General features: G+C 38.2%; 1 protein-coding gene across 6 annotated transcripts in view; it reads right to left on the bottom strand.

Annotated features, from left to right (window-relative positions):
* ZMYM2 (zinc finger MYM-type containing 2) overlaps positions 1-18,743 on the bottom strand; it is a 154,782-nt gene that overhangs the window by 26,121 nt on the left and 109,918 nt on the right. For 4 of the 6 annotated variants that reach the window (XM_066258289.1, XM_066258290.1, XM_066258294.1 and 1 more), the window contains 8 exons: positions 18,555-18,659; positions 17,025-17,154; positions 16,204-16,319; positions 14,795-14,966; positions 13,450-13,575; positions 11,546-11,640; positions 8,214-8,382; positions 7,865-8,016 (listed from right to left, as the gene is read on the bottom strand). In XM_066258289.1, coding sequence (XP_066114386.1) covers positions 7,865-8,016; positions 8,214-8,382; positions 11,546-11,640; positions 13,450-13,575; positions 14,795-14,966; positions 16,204-16,319; positions 17,025-17,154; positions 18,555-18,659 — 1,065 coding nt within the window. The remainder of the gene's footprint in view (positions 1-7,864; positions 8,017-8,213; positions 8,383-11,545; positions 11,641-13,449; positions 13,576-14,794; positions 14,967-16,203; positions 16,320-17,024; positions 17,155-18,554; positions 18,660-18,743) is intronic. The other 2 variants (XM_066258291.1, XM_066258295.1) reach the window with 1 other exon arrangement.

Here is an 18,743-nt window from a genome sequence, read left to right as displayed (position 1 = left end):
CTGGGTGGCCAGCTTCAGATCACACTACAGTACCCACACAACCAAGCCACTAGCAACACACTCAAGGGGTGGATTCATTGGGTATCACAGGCCTGCTTAAGTGCTGCATGGGGTAAGCCTTTGCACAGCAGCACCTCCACTGTGGTCACAGTCGCCCTAACCCGATCAGCATGGTGTGGGTGGGGGGTCAATACCTCCTATTGATGTGCCCATAGCAATTAAGGTTCAACTACAATAGAAGGGTGCACACAATCCACACCGGGTGGCACCTGGATTGCCCAGATCAGGTGACTGGAGAGGCTATGCCACTGGGCCCTCTAAGGCACCTACTATATAAAGCCATTCTACCAAGACCAAGAGATGTAGAAACTCTACCTCATTCAAAGAAACAAAAAACAAGGGGACAGCCAAAATGGGGAGATAAACATGTCCCAAATAAAGAACAAAACTCTAAAAAAAAAAAAAAAACAACTAAGTGTGACGGAGGCAAGCAATCTACCAGATGCAGAGCTCAAAACCCTGGTTATAAGGTTGCTCAATGATCTCAGTAAGAACTTCAACAAAAAAAAATAGGAAATACCAAAATGAAATAGAAACATAAGGACCCAGCCAAAAATGAAGGATATACTAACTGAAATGAAGAATAAATTATAGGAAATCAACAGAGTAGAAGCAGCAGAGAATCAAATCAGCTATGTGGAATAAAAGGAAGCAGAAAGCACCCAATCTGTTCGGCAAAAAAAGTGGGCAGTGTAAGGAGCCTCTGGGACAACTGAAAGCATACCAACATTTACATTATGGGAGTGCTGGAAGGAGAAAAGAGAAAGGAATTAAAAACTTCTATAAGCCCTGGCCAGCTGGCTCAGCAGCAGAGCATCAGTCCACCGTGTGGAAGTCCTAGGTTCGATTCTAAGCCAGGACCCACAGGAGAAATGCCCATTTGCTTCTCCACCCTTCCCTCTATTCCTTTCTCTCTCTTCCTCTCCTGCAGCCATGGCTCGATCAGAGCAAAGTTGTCCCAGGTGCTGAGGATGGCTGCATGGCCTCTGCCTCAGGCGCTAGAATGGCTACAGCTGCAGCAGAGCAACACCCCAGAGGAGCAGAGCATCGCCCCCTAGTGGGCATGCCGGGTGGATCCCGGTCGGGTGCATGCCGAAGTCTCTCTGGCTTCTCACTTCAGAAAAATACAAAATAACAACAAAAACAAAAAAAACTTCTATAACCTGGTGAAGGAAATAAACACAATTCCGGGAAGTGCAGAGAGTCCCAAACAAGATGAATCCGAAGAGGCCCATGCCAAGACATATCAATATCAAAATGCCAAAAGTTTAAAGATAGACTCTTAAAAGCAGAAAAAGAAAAGCAGTTAGTTACCTACAAGGGTGCTCCCATAAAACAGCCGATTTCTCAACATAAACTTTGCAAGCCAGAAGGGACTGGCACAAAATACCTCAAGTGAAGAAAAGTAAGGACCTACAACCAAGACTACTCTACCCAGCAAAGCTATCATTGAGAATCAAAGGTCAGACAGAGGAGAGGTTTTCAATTGCTGGTCTGCAGACCAGTGCCAGGGTGCGAAAGAGTTGACCAATATGATGTTCAATTCTATGATCTTCATACAACATCAGGGTAGTTATCTCTTTCAAAGACAAGCACAAAATTTCAGGCAGATCAGCACCAGTCCAAGAATGGGCATTTGAAAGCTAAAGAAGTTCATTATCACCAAACCAGTATTACAAGAAATGTTGGCCCCGGTCGAATAGCTCAATTGGTAAGATAAGTGGTTCCCAAACTTTTTGAAGTCGGGCACATTTAAAATCCTACAAATAATTGTAGGTATACTATATACAAATTTCTGAGAAATATGTTATAATAATTAAGTCAAATATTAAAGAAAAAATATAAAGTCCAAGCATGCTTTTATGGTAAACAAAATAAATACAACAAAATTAAATTCTGACATTGAAAACATTTTTGTTACATTTGTTATGCTTTTTAGAATTCGTAAAAAAGGGGTTAAAAAATAAAAAAACAAAAAAGTTCTTTTTATATATATAGATACATTATTAGTAAGATTTAGTTAATTCAGCAGGTCCTGGCATTGAATGCATTAAGTTTTTTCATTCTTGTGCTTATGAGAAACATGAACCTGATGTGTCCTAGAGATTTCTTCAATGTTTGGGCATGTAATTGAAAGGCAAACTCTCATTTCCTCATCAATACATTGAAGAATTCCTCTCTTTTTACTCTTAATATTGTTGAGTGCAGAAAACCCCCATCATACATATTATCTAAACTTTACAACAAACAAAGAATAGAAGAAACTTGCCTCCAGTCTTTCCAGGGAACATGGGGGATAGTGTAAACAATCCAGCACCAGAGCTTAACAGCCTTTTGCAACCTAATCAGGCAAGTGAGGTGGGGGGTTGGACAGACTGTCAGCTTACAGCCAATTCCTCACACCTCTGACCCCTAAAAATCTAAACTCCAAAAACCCTGTTGGTTTTTTGGTCCCCAACAGGCACATATTTCTCTAGAATATCATAGGGTGCACCAGGAAATCTTCTAGGGCACACTAGTGCGGCCTAGCACACACTTTGAGAACAACTGGGTGAGAGCATTGTCCCAATGCAACAGGGTTGCAAGTTCGATTCTTGGTCAAGGCACAGGCAAGAATCACCAATAAATGCAAAGATAAGTGGAACAAAATTGATTTTCTTTTTCTCTCTCACCACCCCTTTCTTCTCTCTCTAAAATCAATAAGTGAAAATATTAAAGGGTCTTAAGAAGAAAAAAGGTAGGCCCTGGCCGGTTTGCTCAGCGGTAGAGCGTCGGCCTGGCGTGCAGAAGTCCCGGGTTCGATTCCCGGCCAGGGCACATAGGAGAAGCGCCCATTTGCTTCTCCACCCCTCCCCCTCTCCTTCCTCTCTGTCTCTCTCTTCCCCTCCCGCAGCCGAGGCTCCATTGGAGCAAAGATGGCCCGGGCGCTGGGGATGGCTCCTTGGCCTCTGCCCCAGGTGCTAGAGTGGCTCTGGTCGCGACAGAGCGACGCCCCAGAGGGGCAAAGCATCGCCCCCTGGTGGGGGTACGGGTGGATCCCGGATGGGTGCATGCGGGAGTCTGTCTGACTGTCTCTCCCCGTTTCTAACTTCAGAAAAATACCAAAAAAAAAAGAAAAGAAAAAAAAAAAAAAAAAGGGAAAAAGGTAAATGGCAATAAATCCTTAGCTATCAACAATTACTTTAAATGCAAATGGTTTAAATGCCCCAATAAAGATATAGGATAGATAAATGGATAACAAAACAAAACAAAACACACATGCACTCTACAAGACACTCAATTCAGATCAAAAGACACATACAGACTGAAAGTAAAGCAGTGGAAAAAGAAATTTCATAAAAATGAACACAAGCAAACAAGAAAGCTGTGGTAGCAATACTTATACCAAATAAAAGACTTTTTTCCCCCCAGAAACAGAGAGTCAGAGAGAGAGATAGGGACAGACAGACAGGAATGAAGAGATGAGAAGCATCAGTCATTAGTTTTTCATTGCACACTGAGACACCTTAGCTGTTCACTGATTGCTTTCTCATACATGCCTTGACCGCAGGCCTTCAGCAGACAGAGCCTTGCTCGAGCTAGCGACCTTGAGTCCAAGCTGGTGAGCTTTGCTCAAACCAGATGAGCCCAAGCTCAGGCTGACGACCTCGGGGTCTTGAACCTGGGTCCTGTGCAACCCAGTCCAATGCTCTATCCACTGAGACACCACCTGGTCAGGCTAAAATAGACTTTTAAACAAAGGCTGTAACAAGAGAAGAAGAAGGACCCAACAATTTCACATTTGGGTATTTATCTGAAGAAACCCAAAACAATAAATTGAAAAGACATCACAACCCATATACTCATTGCAGTATTACTTACAATAGCCAAGATAAAGAAGTGGTACATAGCCTGAGCAGGCAGTAGTGCAGTGGATAGAGCGTTGGACTGGATACAGAGGACCCAGGTTCAAGATCCCGAGGTCACCGGCCTGAGCGCGAGGTCACTGGCTTGAGCCCAAAGGTCACTGGCTTGAACAAGGGGTCCCTCATATGCTGTAGCCCCCCCAGTCAAGGCACATGAGAAAGCAATCAATGAATAACTAAGGAGCCACAACAAAGAACTGATGCTTCTCATCTCTCTTCCTTCTTGTCTGCCTGTCCCCCCCCTCACACATACACACACACACACACACACACACACACACAAAATCTAGCCCTGATCAACATGGATGGACCTACAGGGCATTATATTAAATAAAGTTAGAGAAAGACAAATTTAAGATTATTCCACTTATATGTGGAATCTATAAAACAAAATAAACAGGCAGAAAAGAAACAGTCAAATACAGGCAACACATTTTGACATTTACCTGATGGGAAGAGGTCAAGGGGACAGGTAAAAAAAGGTGAAGGGATTAAGAAGTACGAATTGGTAATCACAAAACAGTCATGGGGTTCTAAAGTATAGCACAGGGCAGTGATGGGTAATCTTTTGAGCCTGGTGTGGCAAAATTCGCCAAAATACCAAGCATAACTCGGGTGGTGTGTCACTTCAAGAAAAAAACCATAATTTCACGATATTTATAGTTTAAATAACAAAAATGTATAATTGTAATATATAACTGTGTTTAATGAACCAAAAACTAATTATTTAACTTACCTGCTTAGTGATGTCTTTGTTCATCTGTCAGTTGGTTTCTTTTGATGGTCTTGATATTATTTAACTTGTGTGGGGTGCCATGAACTAAGATAAGTGAAGGAGAGGGGGAATTCTTTAACTAACCTGCCTAGTGATTTCTTTGTTCATCTGTCAGTTGGTTTCTTTTGTTGGTCTTGATATTATTTAACTTGTGTGGGGTGCCATGAACTAAGATAAGTGAGGAGGAGGGGGAATTCTTTAACTAACCTAACCTATTAGTGACTATTTTGTTGCTGAATTTCATTGGCTAAATCTTCAATTGAAGGTTGGTATTTTGTACACTTCAAGCCCAAGCAAGTGCTACTAACTTCATCTGTCAATCTGTTTCTTTTGTTGGTTTTGATATTATTTAACACTAAGGCCTCAAAAAAGTACGTAGAGGGAAAAATTGTGAGTAAAGCCACTGCTATATTTTTCAGGGTTCTAAGTGTCTGGTAATCGGTTCCAGGTACTCCAAATTTCCTGTTCGTAGTGGCACTCCTCTTGATTCTCCAAGTGGCACCTTTCCAGATTCTCAAGCTTTGACCTCAAGTCGACAAACACCTGAGTCCAGATGTTCTCTTGAAATTCTGCAAGTTGCATCTTATGTAAATTAAGATGGCTGTCGTTATTTCTAATGGCGGGAAACGGCACCCATAGCACAGGCCCTCACCTCTCCCAGCCTCCCCATCACTTATCTCAGGTAATGATGGTCAATTAGAAATCCACGACACCCCAGAACAGTAGATTGGATGATGGCTGCTGTGGTTATGTGGTTGCTGGTAATGGCGATCACAGGCTTCCCAGAGATGCGTCCCCCACGGCATTCCACTGCTCCCTGCTCCACTGCCTCCGGAAGTGAGGTCAAAGATCCCCTAACAGCCTAACCGGAAGTCCCAGAACTAGAAGCTCTATGCTGGAGTTCTGTTGTTTCAGCCTACAGACCTCTGGCACAGTGTCTACACTATAGCAAATGTTTTATCCTCGGCTACTGCACCTGGCCGTGTAGGAGCCGAGGATGGAACGTCCTTCTTGGCATGCGGCCACGTGTCATCGAAAATGGCTACGCGTGTCAGTGCTGACACACATGTCATAGGTTCGCCATCACGGGCATAGGGAATAGTCAATAATATTGTAATAACTATGTGTGAGTACTAGATTTATCAAAGTAATCACTTTTGAAGTTATATAACTGCCTAATCACTGTGTTATATACATATAAAACCAAAGTATGTCAACTGTTATTGAAAATATTATAAAAAAGAAAATAAAAATTGTTGAACTATTTTTAAGATATAAATGTTCTCTTTTAAAAATTATCTTAAGTATACACACACAATAAAAGGCAGCAGAAAACTGAATATATAGGTCTAATGTGTAACAGTCATGGCACTCGTTGAGGTCAGGGAGTACAGACATGTGGACAGCATAACACAGACACAAAGGAGTAATTCCCATCTCCTATCTGCTCCCAAGGGAAACTGTATATAATAAATAACGTGTTCTGACTGAGATGCTAGCACCTATACCTGGTACCATACTTATATATTCTCTCTCTACTCTTTTTTACTACGAGGTAAAATGAAAGAGAGAAAACACATGGACAGTTCTAAAAATCCTGTGACAAAGCCAATGAGGCCACATATCTTTTAGAATTCATGACTTTTTGGATTTTTACAGATGAAACACAGGGTGTGTACATAATTACACAGTATTCCCAGAGTGGTCTTGGGAAGCACCCTATACTTTTTAGAAATGTTAACAAATCTACAGTGAATCTACAGTTAATATTCTAAAAAGGAATACATTTTTTTGTGTGTGTGACAGAGACAGAGAGACGGACAGATAAGGGCAGACAGATAGGAAAGGATAGAGATAAGAAGTATTAATTGTTCATTGTGACACCTTAGTTTCTCATTGATTGCTTTCTCATATGTGCCCTGACCTGGGGGAGGGGCTACAGCAGACCGAGTAACCCCTTGCTCAAGCCAGCGACCTTGGGCTCAAGCTCGTGAACCTTGCTCAAACCAGATGAGCCCATGCTCAAGCTGGTGACCTCGGGGTTTCGAACTTGGGTCCTCCACATCCCAGTCCGATGCTCTATCCACTGCGCCACTGCGTGGCCAAGCAAAAAGAAATATATTTTTTAAAGTATTATAAAAATAAGACCATCATCATAACTGTTGAGTCAGGTTTTTACTATCAAGAAGTTTCTATGGCAATCTTGGTTCTTGGATCTTGGGATTTTGGAACAGTGAAGCTAGTATTGCCATTGAAACAAGATTCAAAGTATATGCAAAATCAAAGAAGAATAAGAAGAAACAAAACAGACTATATTTCTTTTAGGTTGCTACAGGAAAATATGTGATGGCTTTGAACAGACAGTTATGTACAGCCATGTGCTACTTCACCACACCACTTATATCTCGGGCAAATTTTTATCCTGAAAAGAATGGAAGTAAAATACAAATTAAGACAATTCTAGTTTTCTTTAGTAACAAAACCCTGCTGAAAAAGATATCCTTCCATTATTTATCACATTTAAAAACACACAGGATGTGAAGCAAGGATCCTTTATGACTTCTGGGCTCAAACCTGTTTAACAAAACCAGAAGTTATTGCCTACATCTGATCTTCATGTTTACTATGGAAAACAGACTAGCCCCAGATTCACAGAAACATTGTTGAAGTTTACCTAAAACCCCTAAAGAATGATCTCCTCCTTTTGTAAGATGATCCCAAAGAACTAATGAGTAGTTCTCCATTTAACATGTTAGAAACACATAAGTGTATACTGAAACAGACTGACAATGTGCAGAAGGCAGATATTTTCTGTTCACATGTCTATCAGCACTGATCTATGCATATAAATATCATGACTCAGAGTGTTAGTTTACTTACTTGGGACTGTAAGAAGGGAATGATGTCATCTTGATTATCATACACATGGTAAACAGAAAAGTTTGTTAGGTGTATTACAGGAGATACATGAATTTCGAGTGGCCTGTCCCTAATTATTTTTCACATAAATTGTTTTTGGTTTTGACACAGTTTCGGAGAACTTGACATTTTTCTGTCCAAGAACCACCACAACAACATTTCTTATTAACACATTATACTGAAAAGTAGCCGACAAATTACTAACCTCCTGTATCCCAAGGCAAAGATAATAGATGCTGTCAGGTGCATAGTTCTCTCCATTTGGCCGGCGGATCTCATTGACAAAATGGGCTAGCCCATAGTTAAGCTCAGCCGTAGTGTGAGACAGCAGATCCTCTTTTAACTTTACTGATTTAGCTAAAACAAAATAAAATTTAAAAATAGTAATTGCTATTATTTACTGTCTTAAGGTTAAGAAACTCCCTGAAATTATTCCATGTAAAAACATAAAAGTAAAATAAAAACTACATTTATTTTTTAACAAGTAAAGATAGATAATAACAAAAATCTTGCTTTTAAATAAGACATAGGGGGAACAAAATCAAAACACTTACGAGATTTTGGCTCATCTAATACCAGAAGATCTTCATCAAGTTGCCTAGTTTTGACCCAGTGTTTCCAGGCGTTTACACCATACGTGTATTTGAAAGGAAAGATGCATTCTGAATTGTCAGAACTATCATCATGAGACTGGTATCCTGATACAGCTTTTCTCTTGGCTCCCTATTAGTAAAACACCACTGTAAATCTTTTTTTTAAGGCTGTCTTATTAATTCATGACTTTATATAAGCCATCAATCCAAATATGCAAATGAAAGAGAAATATACTTATATTCTTAGAACTGACTGGTATTCCTGAATCTGAGAATATTTACCTATGACATGACTTAAAATATATCTCCAGGAATGCCATATTTCTACATAAACCACTATGTACAATAAAATTTTGCTAACTTCAACTGAGTCACTGAAAAAAAAAAGACATAAACTAGTAAGCTGAAATAAAAGGATTGTAAATATTAATGTAAGAGGGAAATTGAAGAACCTTTCAATAATTCCACTATATAGGGAATGACCACTCAACTTACTTTCTTGATGGCAGTGTTCATTATACAAAAGCTTTAAATTCCAGTTTATCTACTTTTTCCTTTTGTTCCTTATGGTTTTGGTGTTAAAGTTAACATATTATACCTAACCCAATGTAATGAAGATTGAGGCCTATGTTTTCTTCTAAGTTTTATCATTTTAGTTCTTACATTTAGGTCTCTGACCCATTTTGAGTTGATTTTTGTGGTGTCAGTTATGAGTCCAACGTCATTTTACTATAGCAGAGGTCGGGAACCTTTTTGGCTGAGAGAGCCATGAACGCCGCATATTTTAAAATGTAATTCCATGAGAGCCATACAACGACCCGTGTACATTGTGCATTATCGAATAAAAATTTGGTGTTGTCCCAGAGGATAGCTGTGATTGGCTCCAGCCACCCACAACCATGAACATGAGCGGTAAGAAATGAGTGGATTGTAATACATGAGAATGTTTTATATTTTTAACATTATTTTTTTTATTAAAGATTTGTCTGAGAGCCAGATGCAGCCATCAAAAGAGCCACATCTGGCTTGTGAGCCATAGGTTCCCAATCCCTGTACTACAGGATACTCCTTTTTTAGTTTCTTTCTTTTGGGTGAAATTTGTGAAAGTCATCATTCTTTTTTTTCTTTTGATGTTACTTTATGTTAGACATCAGAAATAGAGAAAGTTATTGATAAAATATTCAAAATTGCACCTGTTAATACATTTAGATTTGATCTACCTGAATGACAAAGTGTCTGAGATGTCTTCCTATGTGTTGGCATGCTTAAAAGAAACCAGACATAATTTACTGTGCACTCCAACCTCATCGAACAGTCTATTAAGAAATAATGATGGATGCAAAAGAATGAAACTGGACTACAGTCTCTCCCCCTGTACAAAAATTAACTCAAAATGGATCAAAGATCTAAACATAAGACCTGAAACAATTAAGTACATAGAAGAAGACATAGGTACTCAACTCATGGACCTGGGTTTTAAAGAGCATTTTATGAATTTGACTCCAATGGCAAGAGAAGTGAAGGCAAAAATTAATGAATGGGACTACATCAGACTAAGAAGTTTTTGCTCAGCAAGGGAAACTGATAACAAAATAAACAGAAAGCCAACTAAATGGGAAATGATATTTTCAAACAACAGCTCAGATAAGGGCCTAATATCCAAAATATACAAAGAACTCATAAAACTCAACAACAAACAAACAAACAATCCAATAAAAAAATGGGAAGAGGATATGAATAGACACTTCTCCCAGGAAGAAATACAAATGGCCAACAGATATATGAAAAGATGCTCATCTTCTTTAGCTATTAGAGAAATGCAAATCAAAACGGCAATGAGATACCACCTCACACCTGTTCGATTAGCTGTTATTAGCAAGTCAGGTAATAGCAAATGTTGGAGAGGCTGTGGAGAAAAAGGAACCCTCATACACTGTTGGTGGGAATGTAAAGTAGTACAACCATTATGGCAGAAAGTATGGTGGTTCCTCAAAAAACTGAAAATAGAACTACCTTATGACCCAGCAATCCCTCTACTGGGTATATATCCCCAAAACTCAGAAACATTGATACGTAAAGACACATGCAGCCCCATGTTTATTGCAGCATTGTTCACAGTGGCCAGGACATGGAAACAACCAAAAAGCCCATCAATAGATGACTGGATAAAGAAGATGTGGCACATATACACTATGGAATACTACTCAGCCATAAGAAATGATGACTTCGGAACATTTACAGCAAAATGGTGGGATCTTGATAACATGATACGAAGCGAAATAAGTAAATCAGAAAAAAACAGGAACTGTATTATTCCATACGTAGGTGGGACATAATAGTGAAACTAAGAGACATTGATAAGAGTGTGGTGGTTACGGGGGGGAGGGGGGAATGGGAGAGGGATAGGGGGTGGGAGGGGCACAAAGAAAACAAGATAGAAGGTGACAGAGGATAATCTGACTTTGGGTGGTGGGTATGCAACATAATTGAACGACAAGATAACCTGGACTTGTTATCTTTGAATATATGTATCCTGATTTATTGATGTCACCCCATTAAAAAAATAAAATTATAAAAAAATAAAAAATAAAAAAAAAAAAGAAATAATGATGGAAAAAACAGCTCTTTATGAAACTGTCTCAATACTTGTCAAAGAATGGAATTTACATGCAACTAGCCTTGACCCAGCATGTGGAAGGGTTTGATTTCCGGTCAGGGCACACAGAAGCAGCAACCATCTGCTTGTCCACCCCTCCCCCTTCTCACACTCTGTCTGTCTGTCTCTCTCTTTCCTCCCCTCATGCAGTCATGGCTTGATTTGAGTAAGTTGGCCCTGGGCACTGAGAATGGCTCCATGGTTCTGCCTCAGGCACTGAAATGGCTCAGTTGCTGAGCAGTGGAGCAGCAGCCCCAGATGGGCAGAGCATCGCCCAGTAAAGGGCTTGGCAGGTGGATCCTTGTCAGGGCACATGCAGGAGTCTGTCTCTCTGCCTCCCCGCCTCTAAGTATAAAAGAAAAAAAAATAAGAAAAATAAAACAAAACTAAGTGGCAGTAATACTCAGTCTATTCAGATTTAACAAGAAGTTAAAATTAAATCTGAGACATTTTTATTACTTAGAAATGAAGTAATAAAGATTTTAACTCTTCAAGTCTTTTTAAATCTAGAACACAAAGTATCTTTCCATATTCACAGGCACAACTGAAGACCATTGTATCCTTACTCTATACCCGGATACAGATATTACTATACATAGAATATTAACCAAATGCAAAAATACTAACAATTTTATACCTTTTTTTTAGATCTAGGTCTAGGCTGTTCCTCATATTCTTCTCCAAAAACAGGTGGCAATAAAAATTCATTTTCCATATCAAGCTCCTCAGCAGCTGATAATCAAATTAGAAGAACTTATATTCCAAAGGTAATAGCAGAGACTTATGTTACATAAATACGGTCAACAAAGAAATAACCACAGGCCTGGCCTGTGGTGGCACAGTGGATAAAGCATCAACCTAGAACACTGAAAGTCACTGTAACTGTAGGGGGAGTTGCTCATTGATTGCTTGCTGTATGTGCCTTGACTGGGAAAACTCAGTCAAGGCACATACAGCAAGCAATCAATGAACAACTAAAGTGAGGCAACTATAAGTTGATACTTCTCGCACTCTCTCTCCCCTCTCTCTAAAATCAATCTAAAATGTTTTTTTAATCTTAAAATAATATATAAAAAACAACAACCACAGAATGGAAACAGGTATTCATATAGGAACAACCTGTACTGGGTGAAGAGTAAATGAGTTTTTGTACCTAACATGGCCTATGAGTTCTGATAAACTGTTCAGACTCTTTTTCTTTTCCCCTAAAGACAGAGAGAGAGTCAGAGAGCAGGGACAGAAAGACAGGAACGGAGAGATGAGAAGCATCAATCATTAGTTTTTCATTGAGTGTTGCGACACCTTAGTTGTTCATTGATTGCGTTCTCATATGTGCCTTGACCAGGGGCCTTCAGCAGACCCGAGTGACCCCTTGCTCGAGCCAGCGACCTTGGGTCCAAGCTGGTGAGCTTTGCTCAAACCAGATGAGCCTGCGCTCAAGCTGGCGACCTCGGGGTCTTGAACCTGGGTCCTCTGCATCCCAGTCAGACGGTCTATCCACTGCGCCACCACCTGGTCAGGCTGTTCAGACTCTTAAAAATCATGTATAATGAATATCAACATGAAATGTTCAAGTAAATCGTACATCAGAAAAATTATTACAATCTGAAATTCAATTGTAAGATCTAAAGCAGTCTCAATATAGATGTTTCAATCTATTAAATTTTTTCTAAGATAAAATGCTTTACATTTTATAAAAAAGAACACATTTCTTTTACAACAAAAGACCTGAAAATACTTTTTCCTTTGAAGGTCAAGTTAATTTTCAAAACGATTTTAAGAAAAATACTATCAATACTTTATTTAAGCCTGACCTATGGTGCACAGTGAATAAAATGCTGACATTGAGGTCACCAGTTTGAAACATCCAGTTTGCCTGGTCAAGGCACATATGGGAAATGATGCTTCCTGCTCCCACCCCTGCCTTTCTCTCTCTCTCTCTCTCTCTTTTTCTCTTTCTCTCCCCTCCTCTCTCCCATCCCTGGCTCTCTAAAATGAATAAAAATTTTTTTTAATTCTTTTTTTTTTTAAAGATTTTTTTATTTATTCATTTTTTAGAGAGAAGAGACTGAGAGAGAGAAGGAGGGAGGAGCAGGAAGCATCAACTCCCATATGTGCTTTGACCAGGCAAGCCCAGGGTCTCGAACCGGCCACCTAGGCGTTCCAGGTTCATGCTTTATCCACTGTGCCACCACAGGTCAGGCTAAAATGAATAAAAATTTGAAATAAAAAAATACATATTTTTATAATTTTTTAATAAAATTATATAAACACTACTTTATCCTTTTCTCTATCTTCAAAATGTTGTATAATAAATTACTTTGAGAATGTTTCTTTCTAAGGCTCTAAATAGTTCCTACGATTCAGTTGTATACCTCACTTCAATTGAGTTTTATTTCAGAAAAAGAAAAGACAAATATGAACAGTTAAGGCAATGATACAAACATTAAATGGCTAATGCTGATAATGAGAGTTACAACTCTATAACTAAATTCCATAACCATAGTTCATATTTAAAAAATAAAACAGCATTTTGAGTACCTCTGGGAAAATCTATTTCAATATCCAAGTCGGGTTCATATGGTACATCAGGCATGCTGGACTGTGTCTCTGGGTCAGAGTTCTTCAAGAGATCTGAACCAATTATGTCTGTCTCAATAATTACACCTGTAATCAATCCATACTGACATTAGAAATCAAAACAAAGACCTCAACAGTATCCTTACCTGGCAAAAGAAAGTCAGTTGATTGTCAATTCAAAACAAAAATACTTATATGTCACAAAAGGAAAAGGTATATGGCTATCTTAAAATTAACTACTATAAATTTTCTAATTAGATAATCATGGGTACACAAAAATTTTTAATCTTGTAAAAGTTTTTGACTGCTGCTCTTCAAAAATTAATAGGCATGCTTTGCTAGTAAAACAACTGATATCAGAGTATTTCTCAAAGTAATCTCTTCTCAAAAGTAAACGATTTTGCAATTTTCAATATTCTTTTTAAACCATGACCAAAGTTTTCTACATCATTCCATATTTGCTTATGGTCTTCTAATGTTGATCAGTTGCTTTGAAACACCGTTATATTGCAACCCGCAGTAAGAAATGCATTTTATCTGGTTCAGGATGGTGGTGGCAGACAGAAAGAGAAATAAGCATACATGCATGCACACACACAGCGCACAAAGGTTTCACAAAACATTAACCTTTCTATGAAGCAATTCATGCAACTTTTTGTGTTCTACTTCATTTAAAAAAAAACAAACTGATTTTAACCCACTAAATTAATTTTACAACTCCCTAACAAAGTCCTTCAAAAATACTGACATTATGAATACACAGAATTTTATATAGTGTTTTCACTGTACTCTAAAGGAAATTAGCTCATGGTTGAAACAGGATTGTCATCACCAGGGGACTGAGGAGAGGAATAAATATTCTAAGACAGAATCATCCACAACACACTCACATGCTGTACCATTTGGATGGCACTGCTCTAACAGAAGTTAAACCTTAGTTTAGATGCTGCAAATGACATCAGTATAATCAATAAAACAAAATTGGTAACTACTATAAAATAAGAATCTGGATTATTATTAAATTAGTTTTATGTCTGACCTAGTCCAATAAAACAAGAATAATTGAGTTGATTATACAAGTCAAATCCTGTTACAATGTAAAAATTTCTTCTTCAATTTGGCTTCACATAACAAAGCACCTGCTAGATATAGCCTGGCTCTCTTAACATAAAATACATTTTTGTTACAATGCTTCCTTCACTCTTGTATCAAAGATTAAAATATCCTGAAACATACTAAAACAATTACAGCACTTTGTAAAAACCACAACACACTCATCCACAAGGTATAATTTAGTGTTACTCACTGTTGATGTTAGCAGCATCTGTTTTCCCCTCATCTTCAGTCATCATGTCTGCCATTGTAAGCATCTCGGTATCAAGAGGATCTGAAGAAGCTTTACTTTTTAGCTCCTCAGCGGCTATAGGGCTTTTCTCACAGCTATCCACCCGGGCCGGCAGAAAAACAGGGACTGGCACCTAATTCACCAAAGTATTTACTGTTAACATTGAAAGGTATTTTTCTAAAGTAAAGACTATTCTGACACATGGTCTACTTTATCATTCCATATTAGAAAAAAGCTGTGGAAAAACACATATGAATACTAGGATGTCAACTGTGACGCAGAAAGCCCAAAATACAAGCAGTTACTAATTGAAATAAAAATTAAAAAAAAATTTTTTTTGAGTTATCACCAACACAACATTCCATGCAAGGATTGTCGACCAGAGTGGGCAAGTGAGATAAAATATATTTCCTATCTGTGGCCTGCTTTTCTGCCAAGTTCTGCATTAAAATCTGAAGATATACAGATGAAGAGGAAGCACTCTCCTGTCAAAAAATTCAGAGTACAGTTGGGAAGGCAGATATAAACCAGCTAGAGAGATACAATATGACCAATGTTATAGTAGTAATATATGTATGTAAAGTACTATGGGAGTCCAGAAGCTAAAAAAAAAACATGTACTTTGCTAGGGGAATAACAATGATAAGAAAAATATGGAAAACTTATTAAGCACAAAGCACAGCGTGATGCACACATTGACAGGGCAAGATGGAGGCATCTCTGCTCCTTTCACCATGTGTATGTATATATATTATATGATATATAAAACATGCGATGTAATTATAAGCATGGAGGAGCCGCCTAGAAAAATCTCCATCAGTATTGATGCTTAGTGTACAGGTTAATAATCTATTCTGGCAAACTGACATATTATTTTTAAAAACTACCAACTCTTTTAGAGCTGGAATAAAATGACAATAATTTATTTCTCCATCTTAATTTTAATGCTAAAGAAACCAACAGCTGTCCCCCAGGGGACTACAATAGTCAAGCCCTGACATAGTATAAGTGCTATAAGTCATGTTGAATGAAATATAATGATATTTGACATGCAACTCTATCCCATGTTTCAGCTCTAAACCTTAAACAGCTTCACAAATATTTCTTTCTACAATGAACTTAAATATAAAATGTAATTACATAAAGCAGACACAGACATCTGCTGATCTTCACTCCCAAGGATGAATATATACCCAATTCAACACAAAGAAAGCCGTCACCAACGGAGATTCAAGCACACTGAAGTGACCTGGTGAAGAAATGTTGACTCAACTCTGCTAGCTTTTACTGAAGCAGCACCTGCCACAACATGCCCTCCCGCCCATGCCTCACAAATCTCACAGTGGAAAAGCAGATAACATCCAACTTACAGGAACAGGAACTGTGGTGGGAACGGGAATATTCTGGCTGTACATATGCATAGGTACAGGGACATAGACAGGCACAGGGATAGGCACTGGGACATACTCTGTCTTCCAACTGTCATCTGCAAATGCAACACGTGATAAGAGAGCTCATTAACTAGCACTGGCAAAAAGCACAATGTTAAAATAATGTGGTTACCAAAAAAAGTGTCTCAGTACACATTTAAAATAAGTGTCTAGTTTCCACAAAGTTAGGTAACTTAAAAACCACCAAACTGAATAAAGTAGTTTTTCTAACTTATAAAACACAAATAGAATTTAAGTGTTTTTTAATTAAGAGAAAACATCATTTAAAGACATTATATAGTTCCTGACACTATAAATTCCCCTCTCACCTACCCACAAAAAGGCTTATTTAATCTAACAATTAGAACATAGCTAAAATTAAATTTGATAAAAATATTTAAATTATTTCATCTCATTTTGAGAAGGAAATAGCATTGCTATTATAACAGACCACACACAGAGATGATGTTCAGAGAGAGCACTATAACTTTAGTATGTCTCAGCCCTAAGAAAATTTTAGCTATGGCAGTATTTCACTGGTAACATTCATTTGTATCCCAGGCTTTTACCAAAGGTTGATTTTCATTAATAATTTAAAATATTATTCTGTATTCTCAAGGTAATGTCTAAAACTAGAAAGGCAAAAATCAATAGAAAATGACAAAGTGACTAAGAAATCTATTCTGTAGCCTATTATTTGAGAAAACCATGATTTCATTAAGTGAGGTATAAAGATAAGGAAGTCAAATCCTCAATGTTACCTGTCTGACAAGATTTGGTCTGCATGTGAGGTTTACAGTAAGTAGCTTTTGTCATTGTTAAAGGTTTGCAAAGAACCGCTTTGTTCTTCATCTCTTTGTTAGGTGTTGGAGAAGGGGGTGGTGCTGAACCCTAGAGAGAGGCAAAGAGAAACATTTTTTTACCCTAATTTTTATTACTTCCTGGTAGGAATGAATATATGGTTTCTAAGAACTTTGGGGGGAACACAGTATAATCAAATTATGCTTTAATATCATGTTTACTAATCTTAATCTGGTAGAATCAGGATAAAACAAATCTATCCTCACTACTAGCAAAGCAGTAGTAACTGGTCATTCCACAGATCTGTGTTACCTTCAAAGGATGTCATCAGATTGAATTTTAAAAACAACACAATTCTCACTCTTAAATACAAAAAGCAATGTTATAAAACTGAATTTTGAAAATAACTGGACTTTTCTAAAGTTTGAAGAAGAAAAAGAATTACTGAAGTCAGCATGACTATGTGATACTCTAGCTCCCTCTGCTGGATAAATAACTTCTATATATGATACAAACTTTGAAAAAATAACATTAAAATATTACCAAAAATATTATCAAACTTGAATGTGTGCATTTGCCATATCCCAGCAATTATAATTTTAGACATTTATACAGTATCTCAAATGTTTTCACTATGTTCACTATAGCATCATTTGCAATTGGAAAAAACACACACAAAATCTAAATCAAGCTGAAGCTCTGTGCAAAGGGGACTAAAGATAAGATGTTCTCCATACCACCTACTGATACCGGGAAAATATACAGAATAATAACATATTCCATTCCCACTGCTGAGGTAGTTCCGTTCTACAACTGTGAGCACTGAACCGTTGTCCTAAAAATACAGGGGTAGGCTCCTGCCAGCCTCTGGTCACATTTTTCATCAACAGATCAATACATAATCTTGTATCTTTTGCAAAACTTTATTTAATACATATTTTTTATAAATAATGATATGTAGCATTTCTTTGTAACAGTATGATTACAGCATTGTTGTGTAATGTGCTCCGTGATTATCAACTCTCACTCAGACATGGATGTACACAGCACACATACTGTGCAGTACTCATACTCAGTACTGTGAGCACATATATACACTGTATAGTGACGCAAATCAGGTCCCTGAACCACTCAAGCCTGACCGGTAGTGGCGCAGTGGACTCAGCATCAGCCAAGGACACTGAGGGCTCCGGTTTGAAACCCCAAGGTCGCCAGCTTGAGTGCAGGCTCATCAACATGATCCCAAGATTGCTGGCTTGAGGCCAAAGGTTGCTAGCTTGAAGATCAAAGTTGATGGCTTGAGCAAGGGGTCACTGGCTTGGCTTAAGCCCTACTTTGAGAAGCAATCAATAAACAACTAAAAAGTGAAGGAACTAAGAGTTGATGCTTCTCATCTCTCTCTCCTCCCCTCCCACCACTTCTGTAAAAAATGAAAAGAAAAAGAAAACAGACTTAGCATTCAAACTTTTGTAAGAATAGTAGCTCCTTACTGTTGGCAGAGCTGCAGGATGTATGCTGGGAAGCACATTGTAAGGTGAGACCTCTTGACCTTGGCACACCCCATGGACACCAAGGGAGAGGTGATGAAGTTTATTCTGCAGACAAGAAAGACATCAATGAGGGTGCATGGTGACATCCGGCAGTTCTGCAGAAGTTGGACTCTCGCAATTGCTGTCAGC

This window comes from Saccopteryx bilineata, chromosome 2 (assembly GCF_036850765.1).
Source record: "Saccopteryx bilineata isolate mSacBil1 chromosome 2, mSacBil1_pri_phased_curated, whole genome shotgun sequence".
NCBI lineage: Eukaryota > Metazoa > Chordata > Mammalia > Chiroptera > Emballonuridae > Saccopteryx > Saccopteryx bilineata.
Note: the sequence above shows the minus strand (reverse complement) of the source record. Positions and strands in the feature narration are given on the sequence as shown.